We start from the raw sequence: 24,005 nt of genomic DNA, 5'->3' as shown, positions 1-24,005 counted from the left end.
ACCATGATATAATATAATAGATCAGTACTAACAGTATAACAGAATATTACTACAGTAAAAAGTAACAGTGCACGCCTTTGATGTTTGCGTAAATGCTGACACCGCACAAGAACACTATAGGGTTGTCACAGACTTTTACACAACTGCCCAAGCCTTACAGTTGACTTACTATAAGACACGCTAGGCCTGTAAGTAGAGGTAGTACCGAGTCACTAACAATGGCGATGTAATACCCACCGCCCCTCGCGTCCCGCACGATTGCCCTGTCTAGACGGCTTCGTCGAATGACTGTATTGTTTTATAGTGATATTAGTGTTTTTGATGAAATATAAAAACCCTAGAATGTATTAAAACAGCGCTATTTAACCCTATGAACGCCACAACTATCGCCCTCAGCGAATCATCGTGAACTTTGTGGGAATGCACGAAGGTTGGGTTGTAGCCGTGGGCAATCAGTTGCAATCATGACGGTCAAAGGGTTAGCTGGTGTTTCACGTAACTTTAACAGAAAACCGTAACCAAATCGAGTATGTTGCTCGTGAATACCTTACTAGTTACTACACCGTCATACAGTCTACTAAACTTACTGCCATATACGCCGCGCAGCCGGCACTCCTAGTCTTGGCCTTGGAGTCGACCAGTCGCCCGCTTATACCGAAGTCGCATAGCTTCATGTTCCCACTGTCATCCAGTATGTTGCTCGTGAATACCAACCTTACTACACCGTCATACAGTCTACTAAACTTACTGCCATATACGCCGCGCAGCAGCGCTCCTAGTCTTAGCCTTGGAGTCGACCAGGCGCCCGCTTATACCGAAGTCGCATAGCTTCACGTTCCCACGTTCATCCAGTATGTTGCTCGTTAATATCAACCTTACTCCACCATTATACAGTCTACTAAACTTACTGCCATATACGCCGCGCAGCCGGCGCTCCTAGTCTTGGCCTTGGAGTCGACCAGTCGCCCGCTGATACCGAAGTCGCATAGCTTCACGTTCCCGCGTTCGTCCAGTAGTATGTTGCTCGGTTTGACGTCCCGGTGGATGACGCCGTGCGTGTCTTTCAGGTACGATAGTGCGTTCACCGTCTAAAAATAAATAAATAAGTTTACATCAAGTCATTTAGAGAGTGGCGAATGAAATGAAAGCATTCATCAAAACACGTAAAAATTGTAGTAAATAGTAGGTTAAATCAGTCCTTTAAATGTGTATATATAGTAAAAGGACCTTATTACAACTTCATACGGTTTAGAATCTCTAAGGAAGCCGGAAAACCTCAAAAACGACTACTTACCGCGACGGTGACCTTGCCGAGTATCGCCTCGGGGATGGGCGCGCCCAATCGCTTGAGCAGCTTGTCGAAACAGGACGCCATCAGTTCCATGCAGATCCACACGTCGGCGTCGGTCACGAAACAGCCGAGACAACGCACTGGGAACAACATGTCACTCTAGTACCTTAATCTTAATCGTATGATGGTAATAGTACATAGTTGTTTTCTCCTATTTGTCATGCTTCTTCAGTCAACGTCAGTACTTTTTGTACCGAGACTGACTGAAATAGCACGTTCGTACGTTTCCGTGAAAATACGATGGAAAATAATTATGCACTACATTGGAGCCCCTTTTCGTCATTACTTAGCATAGACCTCTCTTCGTGAACGCCACTTATTTCGGTCATAATCTAATCTCATCCAGAAATGATCGGCTTATTTCGGCAAAGCAGAAAGGATTTAGCGACCACTGGAGGTATTTTAAAAATGTTTTCATTATTGATTTGAATATACTGACTTTGATTGTCATTTTTGAACATTCAGCCTGGATAGGAAGAGTTAAGATTTCATACCTGAAGAAGAAGAAGAAGAAAGCATTTATTAGCACAATAACATAACCTTAAAACTAAGAATAGTTACACAAAATGAAAAGTTGCGCTAAATGGTCCTCACTCAGCTAGGTGTCACGGTATGAGCCACATGGCACATGCCGCAACGCTGATTTTCAGTAAGGCCCAGTGGATGGACTAGGTGGCACTCAGTAAAGGACACAATGTACAAAAGTAAAGGAAAGCTTAAATAAAATTAACATTATAATTAACTTAAATAAAATTAGCCTATAATATAAGTCTTCTGGATGTTTGTGTGTATGTATGTAATAGTGATTGGTGTGTGTGAGTGTGCACGGTTGCCTAAGTGTTGCATTTTTGCTTAGCCAGTATGAAATTACGGAGGTGTATTTTAAAGGTGGACACGGTTTTAGAATTACGTACTGGTGGTGGCAAATCATTCCAACACTTGGTGGCAGCGAAACGAAAGCTGCCACGGAAGGCAGTCGTGCGATGTGGAGGAATTGTGAGTCGTGATGCGTGTCTTATGGCGCGTCGAGAGAAGTTAAGTTTTTCAAATAGGTATGAGGGTTCTTTATTTTTTATGACTCCAAACAGCAATGTGGCAAAATGCAGACGTCTACGTGAATTCATGTTTAGGAGATCGTGCTGGTTTAGAAACGGCGAAACATGTGCTCGTCGTGGGACAGGGAAACAAAACCGTGCGCATGCATTTTGTACTCGCTGCAGTACTTTCTTTGTCTTAGCTAGTAAACACTCGCCGAACACTACATCAGCATAATTTAGCTTTGACAAAATAAGGGTATCACATAACTTAATGCGCACGTCAACAGATAAGCACTCGCGAATCCTGTACAGCACTTTAAGCCTGTAGAAACAGTTACGCATCGTTTCAGAAATATGTTTTTCGAACCTTAGACATTCATCCATCACAAGACCCAGGTTTCGAGTTTCAACCACTCTTTCTAGACGAGCACCTTTTATGGAAACTACAGGGTCAAGTGCGGCAACTTTATCAATTTGCTTCCGTGTGCCTAGCAACATGAATTTTGATTTTGATGGGTTTAATAGTAGAATATTTTGGCCACACCAATTGTTTATGTTATTTAAATCGTCATTTAGGTTTTGAACAGCCACACTGGTATCTTTTACTTTAAACGATACATACAACTGTATATCATCCGCATATATATGATAGTTGCAGTGTTTTATGTGATTGATGACATCTGCACTATATAAGCTAAACAGGATGGGTCCTAAGATGGAGCCTTGAGGAACACCTCTGGTGACCGGCAGAGTTCTAGAAACCATCTCTGTGCCATCATCATTACAAATTTTTACATACTGTTTACGACCGCAGAGATAACTGTGAAACCATTTCAACGATAAATTGTCGAACCCGTAGAAAGCCATTTTAGATAGGAGGAGAGAGGTATCAATGGTGTCAAATGCGCGCGAGAAATCAAGTAGGACCAGTAATGTAGCCTCACCAGCATCTTGCGCAGCCAAGATATCATCTACAACATCTAGGAGAGCGGTTGCAGTACTACGAGACTTCCTAAAGCCTGATTGTTTTTTCGGCAGGATATTGTTTGCCTCAAGGTACTCAGTCATTTGCATGCAAACTACCTTCTCCATTATTTTTGATATGACAGGAAGTATGCTAATGGGACGAAGATCTTTGTAGTCATTGGGATTTTGGATTTTAGGAATTGGTTTTACGACTGCCACTTTCCACTGTTCAGGGAATGTACCAGTCTCTAATGAGTTATTGACAATGGCTGTGATTGCTGCTAAGGATTCAGGTAAAGTGAGGGAGATCATACCTATATTGAGACCATCGTTACCCTGTGCGTTTGTTGTAATTGATTTAATTATATTTAACACCAATGTTTCACCTACGGGCTTCAGTCTGAAAATATGCGTGTCAAATCTGTGAAATTCATAGAATGTCAAAAGGGATATTCTGACATCATCATTACACGGGAGGTTCAAAAAGTGCTCGTTAATTTTTTCAGGGTTACTTAGATGGGATGGCAGCTGCGAGTCATTTTTTTAAAAGTTTGTAACATTATTTTTTATGTTTTTCCATAATTTACGCGGGTTTTTCATAAAATTTATATTCCGATTAAAATAAGCAGTTTTTTCGCGATGCATTGCAATGTTAACTATTCGTTTTAATTCTTTGTAATATTTTATATGCACATCTAATTTCGTCAGTTTGCTCCTAGAGTGCGCGTCATCACGTAATTTCATCATCTCCCTAATAGTAAAGGTGATCCATGGATAGGATTGATCTTTAACATAGGTTCGCCTGATAGGAGCATGGACATCAAAAAGCAAAAGTAGGTGCTCATTGAAAGCCTGCACCATTTCGGACACATTACCTTTCATGCAACTTTCTAATGCCTTTGAAATAGTGATGATATCTTCATTAAATGTTTCCTCTTTTATATCCTTTATAGGCCTATAAGTCAGCAATCTCCGAGGCATTTTTTGTTTCTTTATGTTTATTTCACTGGTAAGAAAAGCATGACTACTAAGAGTGGGAATTAAATTTACAGTAACTTTGCTAATTACCTCTGACAAGGCAAATTCTATGCACCTTAGGTGTAGGAGTTCCTTTGTCTTTGCCAAAGAGGCTAACAAGAGCTAAAAACCTTCATCACAGGCCTTTGCGTCTTACGACGATTTAAACATTGCTGTTAAGAAAACGGATTTGGTGATTGTGAAGGCCGATGCGTGAGCGACCTAATATTTTCATAGATGTATTAAAGATGACATTGCCAAACCTTGTCATTACAAAACACATGTGCGTGTTCCCACTTCACTCACCTATGTATTGGCAGTCGTGTGAGCCCAAAACTACGTCAAGATCCATCAGAATGCGTTTCGTCTCCTCAGAGTTTCCCGACCTCCGCATTTGCTGTCAACAAACAAAGCTAATTAGACAAAAAAATATAACTTATTACTTTGCAGGCCAGTTGCGTCAATTCTTCAGTCAATCGTTCGTTTTTTATGACACGGTCAAAGACACTGAATAAAATACAATGAACGCAACCTGAGCTGATAAGAAAACACGTTGAATACAAGTACATATAAAGAACAGAAAAGTGTTAGTAATATAGAAACAAAGTCAGACTTCTTTGGAGGAGTATGAAGTCCTTGACCGCCAGGATAACTGACTACAAACTTTGACGGCGATGACGGCGCGTGAGAGCTTGTGCAGAATGACTACGTGACCGAAAGTGCTGCTGCCGAGCTCGTCGAGATGGACGAGGTTCACGTGACCAGTACTGTCCGTCAGGTTACCTGACTACATACCTTGACGGCGATGACGGCACCCGAAGGCTTGTGCATCATCTTGACCACGTGCCCGCAGGTGCCGCTGCCGAGCTCGCCGAGGTGGATGAGGTCGTCCACGTTCGAGCGGTACTGCACGTTGTTCACGGTCAGGTTGCCGCTCACCTGATCACACAATAATTTAATTTACTATTGCAGCTTTGGAATAGTATTTTGTTTCATAACTAAATTTTAATGATGTAAAATTTGTTTATGGTGTCAGGATCTGCCAGAATCACGTTCAGAATCTTTTTTTCGGAAACGCCCAGGCAGTAACTGTAATTGGTCCTATTTAATGAAGCTTTAACCCAGAAGGGGTCTACAGTAGAAAAATAAAATAAAACTTAAAAATATATGTATCATATCCATATAATTCTCTGTAGAATAATAAAAACTCTAATAAATAAATAAATGAAGTGTTATCTGCCTAAGTGCGTAAACATACCTTGTGGACCTCCCTCATCCTGTTCTCGGTCTCCGCCGCATGAGGCGACCGCGGCGGGAACGCCGGTATATCCTTGCCAAATACTGTAACAAACAAACACAGTAACTTATACAAATTACTGCACAGCCTACACAGCCACCGCATTATGAAGCGTAAAGCACGAAGTCACCACACATTGGTGCAAATTTACTTATAAAATGCTACATGCCAAGCAGCACAACTGAGTACTGACTATAATACATATACCATTTTACACCATAGCAACCCAGATATACCCCTAAAGCAAAATATTTGTTAATATATTTCATTTACACAAGTACTGGTTGTAATTGTGAGTGCAACTGAAATAAGCGGTTGCACTCTCAATACTAAATTTGTACAGAAGCGCTTGTGACTTCGAGTGCCTTGTGATGCGGTCTGTGAGTTATTATAAAAAACATATATGACACATTTATTGCTGACTGTACTTTTGCATGTCTATCAAGTACTCCTCTAGACTTTTCTAATGTACATAGCATAAACTTGAACTGTTTGTGTTTTTCCATAAACTGCATCATCAGATCAGCTTCATGTTTGGAGATTATTGCATTGGCAGCAGAATTAAGGAACTGCTCCAAACATTAGCTGATTTGGATACTAGGAACTGGTTCATATTGTATTAAGTTAGAAGATTTGAAGCAAACAGAAATACAAGTACAAATAAATATATAATTATATTATTTGTTTATAAATGTCTATGGTATTTTATAACATTGTATTAAGACTGCACCTTAGAACATATTTTTATGTATGGGATATTTCAAAAATCAGGTTACAGCATCCTACTGCATTAAAACAGTGTACGTAAATAGTTAGCAAACAATGATTAAAACAGAGACATACCTCTAGACTTATTACAGTACCCCATTTGTGTCCTAGTAGTACTGACCTAAACTAAATGCTCATTGGCTAAATAATTGATTTTTAATTACGATTTCTATCGTAGTTATTATTTTTAACCAACAACAGCGCCTTGTGGATACGTTAATCAAATTTAGAGCACACTGAATGATATATTTACGTAAAAAAACACACGACCATGACTCCCATCGACAATTGGATAGGGCCAATGGCTGGCATGGGTTTCCACGAGTAGATATCGAGATGCGGGGAATAATGGGTAGTACTTACAGGGTTTGTTAGGCCTCCGTCCGCTGCCAGGTCTACTAGACCCAAGTGCACCTTGACTATGAAAAGAACCTTCTTTTCGCATACGCAACTCGTTCTGGAAGCGCTCCTCTAAACCTTTCAGTTTACCATCTATTGTGTGATTCGACATTATAAATAACACGTTTGCCTTACGATTAAACACATTTAAGTACTAATTACATTGATTGTTTGATACACAAATTCACAATCAAAAAAGATCTGCAGTCCAAGGATATCCTTATTTCCTTCCATGAGACCACAGACCATAGACGCAGTGCCACAGATTGCGTACACTATATAGTATGACATGACAGGTTATACAAATTTGCAATACATTGCGTGCTTAAGATATTGTGTCCTTTATAAAGGACACAGAGTGGACTGGTTCTAAAAAAAATTTAATTATGCCCATCAATTATGACAATGCTTTTAAAATTTCTCCCATTTGATTTCTCTTAGTCACATACTAGTTAGTCACATACATTTTCAGTTTTTGGTTGTACAGTGGTTTACTTAGGCAACCAAAAACTTTAAAAATGATGTATGTACGTTTATGTTCCTGAAAAGATTCACTGCCTATACGACCTAGAGACATTATTTATTCAGAATGATTCGTAAATCATTACGCTAATAAGTTTCTTTGATATCATAATTTCCCGCACACTTTAAGAAAGAGAGCTCGCAATCATGCTCTCACTTCATTCTTCCAGTGTAATCATTTTCTGCGAAACTCACACCCCTAACATTTTGACGTAAACTTCCTTCAGAACGAAAGTGTCATTCAATTCATTCACTTCGCTTGCACATCGTATATCGCATTATTTGCTTGTAAGCAGGTATTAGACTAAATCAAACTATTTACGATATGTGTAATTGTAATATATTTTATTGTAAAGAAGTATGATGCAGTCGACGACAGAGGATTGCTTAAATATCGCCGAGTTGGCCAACCAGCTGACTCGAGAGAAGATATTTATAAGTTCAGAAAGGCAGTTGCTGCAAAACCTTAATGAGGAAGTGGAGAAGAGTGCCTTAGAATTGCTACAGGCTGCCTGGATATGCTCTCAGCAACGACAGAATCTCACGGACCTGATAAACTCTCGGTGCGAGGCTGACTCGATCGCGGCCTGCCAGAGAGCCAGCTCCCTAGAAGGCACCACCTTCGTAGACGTATACAAAGTACTAAAATACAAGGTCAGTTTATTTTCTTATATTTTTCATAAGCATAGAATCTACAGAACATAATATAGCACTTTAGGAATAAAATCTATTGAAAATTGTTTTTAAATTGTGAAAGTTTATGATTTTTTTTCTAAAAACTTATCTAAACTGAACACCAAAGCAATTATTTAGTACTTTTAAGTACTTTCAATTAAGTATTTTAAGTTAAAATGTGTTAAAAACGTCTAATAGTTGCGCTGCCCTACATATCCACCCACTTTTTAAGTCACATTGATATATCATTGTACTTTGTTTAATGATATCATTCTAATATAAACATAAGGTTGATTAGGGTATGGGTTGAATTTCACAAGCTATCATATGTGTATTATGGTTTTTATATTTGGAGAACATAGTAGGGGTGATCAACCTGCACCTTCTTAGTCAACTATTATTAATTTAAATGAAAGTACACTATATAATATTCTCTCCATAATACTGTCTGTGTTACATATAAAAAAAATGTTATGTTGTAATAATTTTTCTACACTTTCATTGTAATCTCAGCAAATCAGCATTGTTATCCAGAGGGGCAATGCTGCCAGCCTTATGGTCACCCTACCGAGCCATAATGAATTAGATTTTCTTTTATTCATAACATTTTAATTAACGATATAGGATACACACCAGTCGTAACAGCACTAATATCTATTAGGATCAATATCCAACTCATCAATAGAGATTTTATAAACCCTGTTCAAATTTGAAAATTGAATTTGTGACTAACTATATGCATGTTGCTGCGGGGCTATAGTTTGATTATTAATATTTGGGAAAATTTGCTTTGTCCGTCTGTCAAAATGCATTGACGGGTAGATGAATCATATCATACTCAGCATGCTTGCTTTTCCAATCCAATCATCCTTTTAATATTGTAGTATTTTTTAGTTTACTCTAATCAAAAACTTGTGACTTGAATAGTGATATTTCCAATCTATTATTTCTTCAACTGTAATTGCATTGGATTTCCTGTTTCTCATGATAATAATAAATTTGAATAAAGACTTTGTTTGCCATTATCAAGTAATTCTGTGTACATATCAAACGTCGGACTATAGGGGGCAGTTTGAGGGCAAGGTAAGGTTTACAAAAAAATCTTAACTTACGAGTATTATAATGTACCTAGTATTTGTAACATAGTTAATTAAATCAGTTACCTGTTATCATTATCAGACTATTCAATCTTATTTTTATTTAAAATTTAAAGGATATAAAAAAAATAAACACCTAACTAACGTACAGCCTTAGAGCCGTGTTCATAGAACTTGACATGCCCAGTTAACTCATTTGTTTTGTTCCTTTCTCACAGCTGCAATTGTCTTGAGTGACGGATAAAGCCAAACGAACTTTTTCGCCATTTTGACTTATGTGTAGTCCAAGTACGTTTATAAATAACGCAGTTAACTAACAGCTATGATATTTGGAATTTCACATTATAAATACTAGGTACCAAATACTAAGTACAAATACTCGAAAGTGAATTGATTGATTTGCGAACCTTACCTATCATTCTGACATGCCACGAAAATGCCCGCTGGAGTCCGACGTATGCATATATTACATTTTTACTTACTTAAAACAATACATATCAGCTTCATGCAGAAAAACTTACAGTATACTAATTCTCGACAGTTGTGCATAACCACATTTTATTTTTAACCCCTGACACAAAAAGAGGAGTGTTTTTAAACTTGTTAAAAACACTCCCCTTTATGTTTTACGCCAATGTTTGCCTGTCTGTCTGTGGCATTGTGACTTTCCAACGATTGGACCGTTTTCAATGCGATTTTTTTAAAGTGATAGATAGTTTTCTTGCAGTGGTTTATATCTATGTTTGAAAAAAATCGATCCAGCAGTTTGAAGATTATTAGCTCTTTTCCAAAATGATGGATGTAAGACATTATTGGCTACTACACCTAACCCTCCGCAATCCCGATAGCGACGGACTGTGGAGGTTGCGGGTTCAAGTCCTGCCGGAAGCGTAAATTGTTCCATTCTTTCCTTTAATATTATAAATATTGATAAACTTATAACAAACTAAAATGACCCCCGTTCTGAGTCATGGCTTGTCCAACAGATCTCCATCGCCATACAGCGAGGTAACACTGCTAGGGTGATGGGTACCTTTGAACCCGGCATGGCTCAGAACGCGTTTTAGTTTCTTAAGTTTTGTACATAATATTGTATCCATTACCTAAATAAATAAGTTCTTCAATTGAAATTCAAAAACATGATATCCGCAGTCCCGAGCACGCACATCTATCTTGCTTATCCCAAAAATGACTTCAATGCAGATACATATTATTACAAAGCGGCAACCTTACAGAGAGTGGGGCCTTAAGACAAACAATATACATATATAATTCATTAACGAGCGCCATATTCTTGCCGAGTACGAATGCATACACATCACAGGGTCTGCCACCTCGTGGCTTAAATCGATAACTTAAACTCGACTTTGATTGACACTTGCAATAGTAGGTCCTGCCTTCACGTGTTTCAACAGGCTGACAATTGTCGGCTGACATTGACAATTCACATAGCATTTAGGTAGCAAGTAGGTATATTATCAAAAAATCTGCCCCTAAAAATGGTAGGAATCTAAACAAGTAATATTCAAAGCGCATGAGTAGATCCGGAGCAGTTATAGCTTCGGACCAACCCTTGTACTTTGACGTTCGGTTCGCTCGCTATCGGAATGTGATCAAAGCACATCTCAACATACCGTTCGATATCTTAGAAATGCCGCCTTCATTTATATATACTACAGGCGAAATGACCTAAGCCTATTAATTTCCACTCAATTTTGAACCTTACTTCTATTGATTTAAGCTCTCATAAGCCAAACGTTTACGTTGTACATCGGCCATTTCACACGTAAGTCGATGCGCTCACTTGCTACCGGTTACATTCCTTATTACGTTAAGGGTAAGTTCTAAACTGGCTATACATTCTATGTAAGTTGGTTCGCTAAGTGCTCCATTATGAAAGGGATTCGTCTATTATTATGAATGGCGGTGACCATGGTTTTGTATGCAAATTGCTTATCGATTAAGTTTACTAATAAGAACTTATTCGTTCCTAATGACTGAGGATCGCCAATAGGGATTGCGATAGGGTAATAGTTTCCTAATCAATAGTCACATCATAACAAGAAAAAAAACGACTTTTTATTATGAATCGTTTGAACGCAAATTTCTAGTTGTAATGTTAATTTTACACATTTTTAGCGCAAATGCAATGACAAATTCAGGGCTATAGGGCTTCATTCAGGGCTTGCAAATATGCAAGGGCAGAGTCCAACCAAAACCTCAAAAGGTCAAGTTTGACTCGATAAAAAAAATCACGAGAACATGTCTAATTTTAATGTTTTTTCGTGCATTTTTGCTTTATCCGCGTCTTGAAATATATGTACATACCTAGTACTCTGACGTATGTAAGCCCTAATGACATGTTTGCACATGTTTACCGATTATGTAAATTATTGAAGACATATTCAGGGCTTCCGTTAATATTTTCCGACAGTCAAATCAGTCACCTGTAAAATGGATTAAGGTTATGAGACTTATGAGTTGTCTGGGCTATAGAATACTAGCTGTTGCCCGCGACTTCGTTCGCGTGGAATTTTATGTTGGTTGTTATAACTGTAGATACTAGCAAAAAATAGCAATTAATAATTTGACAACGCGTTATCACGCGTCCTTCTACAAAATTGTGTTCTCGATACAAACTTTCAACCCATACAGGATTTTTTTATTATTGTGCCTATTTACGCAGGTCTTTCATTTGAATCGAGCGAATCGATCAAAATGTATAGACTTGAATAAATCTGTTTTGGACGACAGTGGCGTCGGCGGCAGTGACGCGGGGAGTATTTTCAAAATTGTAATCACTTAGGGGAAGAATTTTCAAATACGTTGAAATTCCTTTTTTTCTAATACTTTATTTTTTTCTAAACAAGTATTTTATTTCACAGGAAGCCTTAGCCCTCGGCGAACTGCTAGGATGGCTGCGCGACTCCCCCCACCTCGTCTCCCTCTGCCTTCTCCTGGGGGAAGAACACATGCCCCCCACTCTCCCGTGCGCGCTAGTGGCCGGGCTGTATGGCAGCTGCCGTATCCCGGCCGACCGGACGCGGCTGCTGGCAGTGATACGGTCGCTGCTCAAACACCAACTAGCCACGTCGAGCGATCCTAGGAAGTGAGTTGTTGTTTATTGGACTTTATGACTTATATAATAAGGTTCACTCCAGTTGTCAGTGCGGACGGCACGCGCCACTTTACTGACCGGGCTGTGCGGTCTCCCAGCCGACTGGACGCGGCTGCAATGGCTGCATGCGGTTAACTCTTGTTGTTGCTTACTGGACCTTATGAGTTTGGAATAAGGTTCACAGACTGTTCACAGTATAGAGAATAGATACATGCATCTAGGAAGTAGTAAGTTGTTTGTTGCTCTGCATTCTGACAGCCTGGTTGTCTAAAAGGGAAATACATACGTCTTTGAAAATAATACCCAAATGATATGTTAACCGTAATATACTAAGAAAAATATTCGTCTTAAAACTAATAGGCCATACGTGAATGTAACGTATACATATTTTGCCACTTTGTCAGTGTCGATATTTAATACCTTGATTGTACGAGGGGCGACTCAAACCCTGCTACCGTCGATTTGGACTCCGGTATCGCTACGCTATCGGTGCATCTTCCAATATTACAATACTATAAATCCATTTCTCGTAGTTTTGCTACGCGAAAGTTTACCCTGCCAATGCGAGCCTTGAAAACTAACAATGCAAGCGAAGTTATACTGCAATAGTCTTAACTCACTATTGTTGGATTATGTCTTTGAGATACCGTCTACGAATTACTAACTTGCTAGTTAACAGTGTGGACATTAACTTGTAAGAACTAGCTCCTGCGCGCAACTTTGTCTGCGTCGAATTCGAATAGGTAACATTTAAATTGGTACTTGCCTATGCGACTTTATATTATACCTACTTATTATATTCTTCTAAAAACATGCAATGAAATGTCGTCGTTTCGTGCGTTATAACAGGCTTCATGTTTAGGGCGGAGCAAATCGAGAGCACTGTAAAGGAATTTCATACAAAATTGAAGGCTTAGGCCGGGAAGTATTTTTTTTTACACACCTACTAATCCTATTATATTTTATACGATTTCCTATTACTTATGTCTATTCCGTTCTTGCCTTTGCGAATTAGCTTAATTAGAACAACGAGCTACAGTTAATAGTTATTTGTATCACAAGAAGCAAAGTTGTTGTTTAACCCCTTGTGCTATTATTAATCGGGAGCAAGCGAACGATTCCAAAATTGAACCACGAGCGTAGCGAATATGTCACGTAGAGTACAGGTTGATTCACGAAAGCTAGTACGAGTAGAATGAACGAAGCTTTCATTGTGTGACTGGCGCCTGTATCGGTATACAGTCAGAGCCACATAGATAGATACATATTTTCATTCACTCAATCATTCCATTCGTGCCAGCTCTTGTGAATCGACATGTAAGATTGTCAGACTTTGACTATCATATATTCATATCTGACTTTTGGATTGCTTTAATGTAAGGGGTCCCAATAGGATCTTCAAAACAAACCTTTTCGACTGGCACCATTAATAAAAACTTGTCATCTATCCTATTGCCAACTGTCCAGATTGTTCCGCTCGGGAAAATGTGCGCTGGCGTCGTTATACGGCGTGTTCCGCGACGGGCACGCGCCGGCGCGGCAGTTCCTGGTGGCGGCGCTCAACGCGCCCGTCATGGCGGCGCTGCACGAGGACGAGTTCTTCCTGGACATCCACCCCGACCGCGCCATGGAGCGGTGAGTCTCTAACAGATACTCGTGACGTCAGTGAATCCCTACACATTAATACAATGGGGCGACCTTCAGCGGGTCATTAACCGAACGCGCCGGTGAAATAACGCTAGGGTCTAATACGCTTTAGGATTTTGATTTGGTAAAACATGCTTCAGCAATACGCAGAGAGAATTATACGAGTATTGTCTTAATTTCTTATGCTAGTATTATAACCCTACAAAGAGAGATAGTTTTTGTGTATGTTGTCGTCTAGTACTCACAGCACAAGCCTTATTGAGCTTACTGTCGATCTGCGTAAAATGGTCCTTAATAATTTAAAATTTTAAGTAATAAGCACGGTCTTGTCTGCAGATTCTCTCCCCAAGACCGCGTAAAGAAGTTCGGCCAGTCCAACACAGCGGAATACAACGCCAAAGTGGCGCGCTATCGCAAATGGATCGTGCAGCGTCTGTTCCAGCTGACCAGCAAATTCATTACGTCGCTGCGCGAACATTGGGCTAACTTCCCGGCGTCTATAGCGTGGCTGATACAGCAGAGCGTGCATCTCATCAAACAACATTCGCGGTAAGCGCACGACTACAAATGTATTAAGGAAGGCTTCAAAATAAGTGGAAACGGAAAATTTCGACCACCATATAAGAATATGAGATATTACGAAATAATTCAATATTGTGTAAATTATGCGTTTTTAGGGTTCCGTACCCAAAGGGTAAAACGGGACCCTATTACTAAGACTTCGCTGTCCGTCCGTCCGTCCGTCCGTCTGTCACCAGGCTGTATCTCACGAACCGTGATAGCTAGACAGTTGAAATTTTCACAGATGATGTATTTCTGTTGCCGCTATAACAACAAATACTAAAAACAGAATAAAATAAAGATTTAAATGGGGCTCCCATACAACAAACGTGATTTTTGACCAAAGTTAAGCAACGTCGGGAGGGGTCAGTACTTGGATGGGTGACCGTTTTTTTTTTTGCTTTTTTTTGTTTTTTTTTTTTGCATTATGGTACGGAACCCTTCGTGCGCGAGTCTGACTCGCACTTGCCCGGTTTTTAGAAGTTTTCCCATGGCATATCAGTAACAGAAACGTCAGAAACACTCTTAAAGCCAGGATATTTGTGATACATTAACAGTAATAGCTGTTTCCCACTGACGTCTAGATTTTTGCGGGTACGGTTTTTTGCAGGTTTAGTAGTATAGGTACTAATATAGTAACTTTCACACGAAGATTCTGTTTGCGGGATCCTGCATGCATACTACAGAAAACGGGATCCTGCAAAAGAAATCAAAGAGTAATTGAATGTACAAGAGTTGTAAATTTAATGTAACAAAATACTAGCATTTTTATACCACAACGAAGTAACAAAAATCGTTATCCTCACTATAGTAACTTTACTTGTTGTGCAGAATACCAGAGAGCGAGCTGCACGGCCTATGCACGGACTTGGTACTCAACCACTTCATCTGCCCCGCGATCCTGAACCCCGAGGCGCACGGCGTGGTCGACGCGCCCGTGTCGTACATAGCGCGCACTAATCTCATGCAGATCGCGCAGATTCTGCAGGTTCTGTGCCTCAGCAAGCACACCGAGGTGAGTCACTCTTTGATGGACCTTATTGTGTTCGCTATATACCTTTATTGACAATATTGTATTGTCAGTGAAAAAACAGTACCTGTATCTCGCTTACGCTTGGGCCGATAAATTGCCTCATTAAAAGCCTGTGCACGTGCGCGTAATATACAGTTTCTTATGAGAGACGACACACCGACTGCTTGACGTGTGCATGCGCTTCTCCAATATTTGCCTGTGGCCTGGCCTTAAATGGGTAACTTTATCTTCTGTTCCAGGCGGACTCTAAACTCGCGGACCTGTACTCGTTGTTCCCCCGCTCGTGCGTGTGGTCGCTGGTGGAGGGGGTGTGCGGGGACGCGCTGGCGCCCCGCGCGCCCGCGCCGCCCGCCGACGCGGCGGCGCCCCGCACCGACGCCCCGTGCGCGCCCGCCACCGCGCTCTACTCGCAGCAGGACCTGCATCACCTAGTAAGAACCTCTTGCACCATTCACTAACCCGGGCTCAATCGCTCCAACCTGAAGTTACCATGATTGCCAGTACAATTTGTTACTGGTTTAACGGTTTAAACGGTTAACCCCAGGTTAGTGGGATGGTGCAGTTTTCACATTGTTCCGATCCCATACACGATGATTCACAATGATCAAGCGCTTCAAAGAAACTAAAGAGAAATAAAGTAAACCTTTTTCGCACAGATAACATTCCTGAAGAGGATATCGTCAAAACTGAACAACAATACGCCGAGCGTGACGTCGGAGGAAATGTCGAGCGGCTCGGGGCCCGCCGACGCTGCTGCTTATAGGTAAGTCAGTGTAAAAATAATTGAAAGCTTTTTATATCACAGATCTGGATTACTTTATTAAAACTTACTTATAAGCTTAAAACTTTTTTGAGCACATTTCGATGATTTTTAATTAATAGGTAATTACATAACTAATTTTCTTAACAGCAGTGAATCCGGCAGCGATACGTCCACCTCAGACGCGTGCGCGTCCAGCCTAGCCGCCCTCCTGCAGACCATGGAGCCCAACTACCGCAGCAGGCTGCACGACCTGCTCAGGAAGATGCCGGACTTGAGCAAGCCGAGGTAACGCCAGCCTTACCATGCAGCCAGCAGGGTCCTACGTCCACCTCAGACGCGTGCGCGTCCAGCCTAGCCGCCCTCCTGCAGACCATGGAGCCCAACTACCGCAGCAGGCTGCACGACCTGCTCAGGAAGATGCCGGACTTGAGCAAGCCGAGGTAACGCCAGCCTTACCATGCAACCAGCAGAGTCATACGTCTACCACACACGCCAAATACAGACTAGCTCAGTGGCGTACCGCCACAGACGATACCAGACGCGCGCGGCTATAATCCAATATCAAATTTCGACAAGGTTCACCATGAGGCCCGCACACGATAGAAGTGACGTTTAAAGGGTTAAATACAAGTTTAATTTGTTGCGAGCATGTTCAATAATTAATCATTATACTTATGGAAATTTTCTGTCGATTCACTATTTGAAAAATGTTTTAAATAGCGGATTTGGTGGGCGAGAAGTTACAGAGCAAGCTTTAATCTACTATGTTATCTTTCAGACAATCTCCGCCTCAACCCGCAGACGCGGCAGAGACGCAAAAGAAGAGTATTCTGGCGAAAGTGCCTAAACCCCGGCTGCCTCGCAGTGGCAGCTCGAACACCTCACTCGCGACCGAAACGTCAGAACCAGAGCTCGAGGTGTACGTCATACAGATGGCTCGGCAGGATGAGAGCGACTACGTCGGTACGTTATACATGTTATATACTTTGTTCCTGATTGAAACAATTGATGTCTCATGCGTTTTTGCCAGGAAAACTTATATGTCTGTCTATCATATGCATGTGGTTACTATGAGACAGTTATCTATGGCAGGCGTGGCTCACATCGCGATTTCGTCGCGTCGCTACAAGTACATGCGGCCACACTAGTTTTGGTGTCTAGCAGTAGTAGTTGCTGCGCACAGCTATGCAACGGGCGCCTGCTCGTGCTTGCGCCACCTTGCGATCATATCTGTCGTAATAGACGCGTTTTGTTAGAGAGTGAACCTTCTGTACCTAGTACTGTTATGTATTCTGTGTCTATGGCCACAAAAATTGTTGACAATATCACACATGCTTCATATACAAGCATTAGGATTATACAAACACGCTTGTGTCGACTGAAGAAACGTCACATTTGACACTGAAATATCTAATCCATATCCTTTCTAGATTTATTAATTGACGTATCTTAAAGTTAGAATCGGGTCGATCGCGTGATTTTTTTTTCGTTCAGGCCTGGTGCCCGAGTCGAAGGTGCTGGAGTGCTACTGCGGGGGCTCGGAGGGCGACGCGGAGGACGCGGGCTCCGCGCTGGCTGCCGCGCCCGGCGCCCCCGTGCAGAAGCGGACGAGGTATGCGCACTGTAGGCTATCGGGCCGCCAGTGATGAAACTTTTGCTTTACGGTATATAATTCAACTAAATACACAAACACAGAAAAAATACAGAATATTTACAAATAACGAGCTATTTATGTATATTTACAAAAGCACCAACCGAACATTTATTGCTCATTGACAGCACACAGAAAACAGTATTTTTTTTTATTAGTACATAACATAATAAAACAGTACATATGTAGTGCATAATTTTTTTCATCGTATTTTCACAGAAACGTACGAACGTGTCTTGCTATCTCAGTCAGTCTCGGTACAAAAAGTACTGACATTGACTGGAGTAGCATGACAAATACGAACGTTTCCGAGAAAATACGATGGAAAGAATTATGCACTACATCCGTATATTAATAAAAGTAAAAAATATTTTTATTGCACAGAAAGAATACAGTGGTAACTTAACAACACGAGTTTCTGATAAGAGTTGTGCATAACCAACTTGACATTCAGAGATTCCAGGAGTCCCCGCACTAGGCTAGGTCTGTATCGCGGGAGACCAGATGTGCATTGTATGTCATGCAAGTTAACTTAAGAAAAGAAAAATAATTTTAACAATTTTGTAAACTATGTATGTCTATTTGTTATTACATTACTATTAATTTTTGTTTCTAGGTTCAACTTTAGTATCAATTATAATATCTTAGTCTAATAAAACTGTATATTTCAGATTCTCAGTGTCGCACGACGAGGTGTCGCTAGGCAACACGTCGGACAACTTGGAAGCTGTGTCGGAGGCAGCCTCCAACCACAGCGTCACCTCCAGCTTGGAGCTGGAGACGGAAGACCAGAACGACAACCTGTCCGATATGGTGAGTGCACTATTAGGCGCTATTATTATAAAAGTCAAAGTCGCTCAACGAGCTATGGGAGAGGGCTAGGGCATGCAGTACCGGTCCCGGTACCAAGAATTTCATTTCCCGGTTCTGGGCATGGCCGGAACCGGGATTCCCGGTTCTTCCCGGTTCCCAAGGCATTTTATGGTAAGAAATTGTTTGTGTTAGCCTACAATCTTTATAAATTACTTTATAAATTATTTTCATATAAATAATTGCGGAAATACTTCCTTTATTAATACTAATAAATTATCTATTTTATTAAAAAATGACACTTTAATTGGCGTTCCAACCTATTTAACGAAATTTATGTAACCGGCACAAAAGTAAGGTAAACGTACTAGTGCTCGAAATGCTAATGCCCAATAGATGACACCTTGCTGTCATCTCCATTGGCAATGACTTAAGTTTTAAGATGACAAGTACTGGGACCGCGTCGAGTACCAGCTTATTCTGCGGTACCAGTATGTTTACCTTACTGAGCGATGTTTCAGATAAAAACAAAATTGAAATAGAAAACTGCGTGAATTTTTACAATTTACCATTATCCGTAATATTGATTGAAAATATTGGAATGCCTACTTTACTATAGGTTAGTTCGTCGGGTTATTTGGGTCCCCCGTTTCATATCACCATTATTAAATGTTATTTAATGTCCCGAGCTAAAGTACTAAAACATCACTACTATTGAAATGGGAATAAATAGTCATATGATGAGAACCGGGAAGTACCGGTACCGGGTCTTCAGTACCGGTTCTTTTGACACTATAAAATTCCCGGGAATTTGAGAACCGGGAATTCCCGGGAGCATGCCCTAGAGAGGGCTATGCTCGGAGTTTCTCTGCGTGATCGAATCGGAAATAAGGACGACAAATAAGTAGACGAACTAAAGTCACCGACATAGCCCACCGGTTTAACAAGCTGAAGTGGCAATGGGCGGGCCAAATTGCACGCAGAGAAGATGGCCGATGGGGTCGAAAAGTGCTCGAGTGGAGACCACGGACTAGCAAGCGCAGCGTAACAAGATGGACAGACGACCTTGTTAAGGTCGCCCGAAGGACGCTGGATGCGGGTCGCTTCCAACCGGTACGAATGGAGGTCCAAGGGGAGGCCCATGTTCAGCAGTGGACGTCTTATGGCTGAGATGATGATGATGATGACTATTAGGCGGACGGATTTATGGGTAACAACATTTTCTCATCACTCGTAGTCATGGTTGTCAACGTACGGTACTTACTGTGACGTATTGATATACGCCCAGACCAAAGCTACCGTGGGGGCAGTTTTAGCATCAGCTATTTAGTTTGTTTTGTAGTTATTTCTTTTTTTACCAATTTTACTTGACAGAAAAGATACGCAATACTACCTAAAGGTAAAGGTACCTAAAAGCTGTCTGGAACAAACCGCTTTTTAGCGATAAGACCGCATGTTGTTTACCTCTGTTTCTCTTGCCATTTACTTTCTGTTTTTTTTTATTGAGGTGTGCATTAAAGAGTATTTGTATTGTATTGTAATATTGGAAATGTTTCGGCCAACGTGAAAAGAAAAGATAAAAAAAAATAAGATAATGTTGAAATTTGGACGCAGGTATCGGCCAACGTGAGCGGCCGCGGCAGCCCCAACATCTCTGGCCGGGAGACGCCATCTTCCCAAGTCACAGACGGGGACGCGGCGGGCGAGCCGGCGAGACGGTAACTTTCCTCCCATACTGCTTTATTTATTCTCTTAGCGCTACTTGCACTATTCCACATTTACACCTTGAGTTACCATTGTTACCAGTATAGTTTGCCACTGGGTTAACGGTTTGACCGCTTAACCCCCGGTTAGTGGGATGGTGCAAGTGGCCCTTAACATGCTGTGGCGAGAAGCAGGGACCTTAGGATGATAATGATTGGGATTGGCATATTGACATCATTGTAACTTAACCGTTTGAACGCTACGCCTAACGTGCGCGGCGCACCATCTCGAACCTTTTCGGAATGCGCTAAGATTATATTGGGCTATAGCTGTGCGCGTCATTTGACGTCTTTGGCGTTCTAACGGTTAAACTTCGACTTACAGATGTAGTGCATAATTGTTTTCCATCGTATTTTCTCGGAAACGTACGTATTTGTTATGCTACTTCAGTCAACCTCAGTACCTTTTGTACCGAGACTGACTGAAATAGTAAGACACGTTCATACGTTTCCGTAAAATTACGAAGGATAATTTATGCACTACAGCTGTACTAAAAAACCGTAATATCGTGCAGGTTGCCGCAAAACGTGCCCGTGAGCCAGGCGAACAGCGCGCAGGCCAAGCTGCTCAAGCAGACCAGGAACGATATCGAGGACAAGTTCTGCAAGTTCGAGATCAAGGTATTTAACCGTGTAAATGTTAGAAAATTTACACTACAATTTCCACAATGACCACGTTTTTAAGTCGCAGGGAATTTAGATTCTTTTTATATTTTGTAATCGTGTGTGTGTGTGTGTGTGTGCGATATCACAATATGGGAATTAAAAAATGTTATTTATTTAACAGGCTGACCTACGTAATATTAGGTTGACTGGTAGAGAATGCCGTGTGGCATTAAGTCCGCCTTTTGTCACTGTATATTTTTTACTGTGCAATAAAGTTTAAATAAATAGTACAAACTGAATAAAGTCAAACTAAGGTTACAATTTCACTGGATCGTTCACTCAATGCGTTCGGAATCAAAGTGAAGTCGCACCAACGCTGCACGGCATTTGTAATGGCAGGCGTAGCTCACTCCGCGATTAAGTCGCGTCGCTACAAGTACATGCGGCCCACACCAATGAACACACCATCTACATTAAACATCTGTCTGTGTACATCTTTGTATACAGTTAAACAATAAATCTTATCTTATGACATGTATTATTGTAGAAACTGCTGGAAGGCGATGAGACTGTCAGCATAATGTCGGACACGTGGAGCACGGATGTGCTGGCCTCCGACTCGGAGACCATCGGCGACTCCTGCGACCACACGCTGGTCGCCGTCAACCAGAGTGAGTACACAAACTGCTGGAAGGCGACGAGACCGTCAGCATCATGTCGGACACGTGGAGCACGGATGTGCTGGCCTCCGACTCGGAGACCATCGGCGACTCCTGCGTCCACACTCTGGTCGCCGTCAACCAGAGTGAGTACACAAACTGCTGGAAGGCGACGAGACCGTCATCATCATGTCGGACACGTGGAGCACGGACGTGCTGGCCTCCGACTCGGAGACCGTCGGTGACTCCTGCGACCACACGCTGGTCGCCGTACACCAGAGTGAGTACACAAACTGAAACTGTTTAGTGCTATATCTGCCCAGCCCCTCAAAAAGGAGCCCAAGTTATCCCACCATCGCCGACAAGGTCTACCAGATCCCCGGCTAGACTCGTGGCTCGTGGGACTCCCACTCCGTGTTTAACTTGGACCAGCACAGTCCCATTTCAACTTAGCCGCTTTCCGAGCTAACTACGTCTATTATTCGAGAGACGAGTGGAAAAAGAGGGGAGAGGCCTTGGCCCAGCAGTGGGACAGAGACGGCTCTGAATAAATAAATAAATAAAAACATGTCACCAAAATGGATTTGAATCTCAATCTCAAATCTCCGCCCGAATTTATTTATTTTCAGAACTTGTTTTACTTTTTGTTATACATCTTCATTTAATTGACAGACATAGTGGCGAACACAAACGCGCCGGACGTGTCCGAGACGGCGAGCGAGTCCGCGTGGTCCATGGACGTTCTCGCCTCGGACAGCGATAGGAACACAGAGGTAAAATAAATAATCGTTTATTTATATTTGAACGTCAAAAAGATTGACAATCTCTGTTTTGAACAGCGGCGTGCGATTTTATACGTTACGGGTATAACGATAAGGTCTGTTTCAGGTGGACACGGACGACTGCGTGTCGGTCGCGGCACGTTCAGACACGTCTTGGCCGAGGAGGCTTTCGCAGCAGGAGGAGCAAGTGCCGATCAAACAAAATCAGGTACCTAAGGGCGGTATTTCTTTGTTCAATGTCACTGCGTCTTACTCTCTCATTAAGCAAAATGTGAGATGCATTACACTTTGGACAGGTGGAATACCATCCTAAGTTAAGTTTATGTAATACAAACCGAGTTATGCTATGGGACCATTTCACTAAAGTGTCACTTAAGAAATAGCTTAGTCTTGGAAAACACACAAATATTTTCTATGTATTTTAGTATTTATATATTGTTTATATCGTTGTACACAACACAGGCTGTAGAGCCACTTCCGCGTTCCAGAGTTAGCCAACTTCTCGTAGTTAACCGTTTAACCTTACCGTTACGCGAAAAGTTTAACCCTGTATAAACTGTTAACTGAGTTAGTTAGCTAACCCCGGAACGCGCAAGCCTAGGCTGATTTGTGTAAGACTGTCCCATAATATTTATTATCATTTAACACTTTGACTACTGAGAACCCGCCTGGTAGGCACTCGTAATGTTTGCTCAGATGCCGGACAACCCGCCCAGCGGGTTGTTTTGTACGCAGATATAGACGACCGGTTTCTGGGGTAGTGCGCCGTTTTTTGCCCGGTTGCGAAAGTGTTAATTGGGTGACCAGATTATGGATTTATATTTTTACAGCAGAACGGCGCTTACAAGAAACCGGACGTGGGCAACAGCCCGAAGCACACGCCGCGCCCCTACCAACCGAACAGGTAAGTCGTGCGTAATGGAGAAACCGGTCAAGTGCGAGTTGGACATGCGCACGGAGGGTTCCGTACGTGAAAAACTGCAAAAAATCACGTTAGTTGTATGGGAGCCTCACTTAAATATTTATTTTATTAGGGTTCCGTACCCAAAGGGTAAAACGGGACCCTATTACTAAGACTTCGCTGTCCGTCCGTCCGTCCGTCCGTCTGTCACCAGGCTGTATCTCACGAACCGTAATAGCTAGACAGTTGAAATTTTCACACATGATGTATTTCTGTTGCCGCTATAACAACAAATACTAAAAACAGAATAAAATAAAGATTTGAATGGGGCTCCCATACAACAAACGTGATTTTTGACCAAAGTTAAGCAACGTCGGGAGGGGTCAGTACTTGGATGGGTGACCGTTTTTTTTTTGCTTTTTTTTTTTTTTTTTGCATTATGGTACGGAACCCTTCGTGCGCGAGTCCGACTCGCACTTGCCCGGTTTTTAGTATTTGTTGTTATAACGCAACAGAAATACATCATCTGTGAAAATTTCAACTGTCTAGCTCTCATGGTTCATCAGATACAGCCTGGTGACA

At 41.5% G+C, this 24,005-nt stretch overlaps 2 protein-coding genes across 2 annotated transcripts in view; one reads left to right on the top strand and one right to left on the bottom strand.

Moving 5' to 3' along the window:
* The window catches only part of LOC134678393 (dual specificity mitogen-activated protein kinase kinase 7-like), a 37,353-nt gene extending 30,286 nt beyond the window's left edge, over positions 1 to 7,067 (bottom strand). The window contains exons 1-6 of the mRNA XM_063536953.1: positions 6,800 to 7,067; positions 5,630 to 5,712; positions 5,167 to 5,310; positions 4,678 to 4,768; positions 1,295 to 1,431; positions 909 to 1,088 (exon numbers count right to left, since the gene is read on the bottom strand). Coding sequence (XP_063393023.1) covers positions 909 to 1,088; positions 1,295 to 1,431; positions 4,678 to 4,768; positions 5,167 to 5,310; positions 5,630 to 5,712; positions 6,800 to 6,947 — 783 coding nt within the window. The 5' untranslated portion in view covers positions 6,948 to 7,067. The remainder of the gene's footprint in view (positions 1 to 908; positions 1,089 to 1,294; positions 1,432 to 4,677; positions 4,769 to 5,166; positions 5,311 to 5,629; positions 5,713 to 6,799) is intronic.
* A 534-nt stretch (positions 7,068 to 7,601) lies between these two features.
* LOC134678435 (receptor-mediated endocytosis protein 6 homolog) overlaps positions 7,602 to 24,005 on the top strand; it is a 40,182-nt gene continuing 23,778 nt past the window's right edge. The window contains exons 1-17 of the mRNA XM_063537012.1: positions 7,602 to 8,011; positions 12,015 to 12,238; positions 13,715 to 13,882; positions 14,231 to 14,443; positions 15,287 to 15,470; positions 15,728 to 15,919; positions 16,145 to 16,251; positions 16,402 to 16,536; positions 17,030 to 17,214; positions 17,746 to 17,863; positions 18,574 to 18,715; positions 20,327 to 20,430; positions 20,991 to 21,096; positions 21,629 to 21,752; positions 22,413 to 22,513; positions 22,629 to 22,730; positions 23,353 to 23,426. Coding sequence (XP_063393082.1) covers positions 7,718 to 8,011; positions 12,015 to 12,238; positions 13,715 to 13,882; positions 14,231 to 14,443; positions 15,287 to 15,470; positions 15,728 to 15,919; positions 16,145 to 16,251; positions 16,402 to 16,536; positions 17,030 to 17,214; positions 17,746 to 17,863; positions 18,574 to 18,715; positions 20,327 to 20,430; positions 20,991 to 21,096; positions 21,629 to 21,752; positions 22,413 to 22,513; positions 22,629 to 22,730; positions 23,353 to 23,426 — 2,573 coding nt within the window. The 5' untranslated portion in view covers positions 7,602 to 7,717. The remainder of the gene's footprint in view (positions 8,012 to 12,014; positions 12,239 to 13,714; positions 13,883 to 14,230; positions 14,444 to 15,286; positions 15,471 to 15,727; positions 15,920 to 16,144; positions 16,252 to 16,401; positions 16,537 to 17,029; positions 17,215 to 17,745; positions 17,864 to 18,573; positions 18,716 to 20,326; positions 20,431 to 20,990; positions 21,097 to 21,628; positions 21,753 to 22,412; positions 22,514 to 22,628; positions 22,731 to 23,352; positions 23,427 to 24,005) is intronic.

Source organism: Cydia fagiglandana, chromosome Z (assembly GCF_963556715.1).
Source record: "Cydia fagiglandana chromosome Z, ilCydFagi1.1, whole genome shotgun sequence".
Lineage (NCBI taxonomy): Eukaryota > Metazoa > Arthropoda > Insecta > Lepidoptera > Tortricidae > Cydia > Cydia fagiglandana.
The sequence above is the reverse complement of the archived record's forward strand: the minus strand, read 5'-3'. Positions and strand labels throughout refer to the sequence as shown.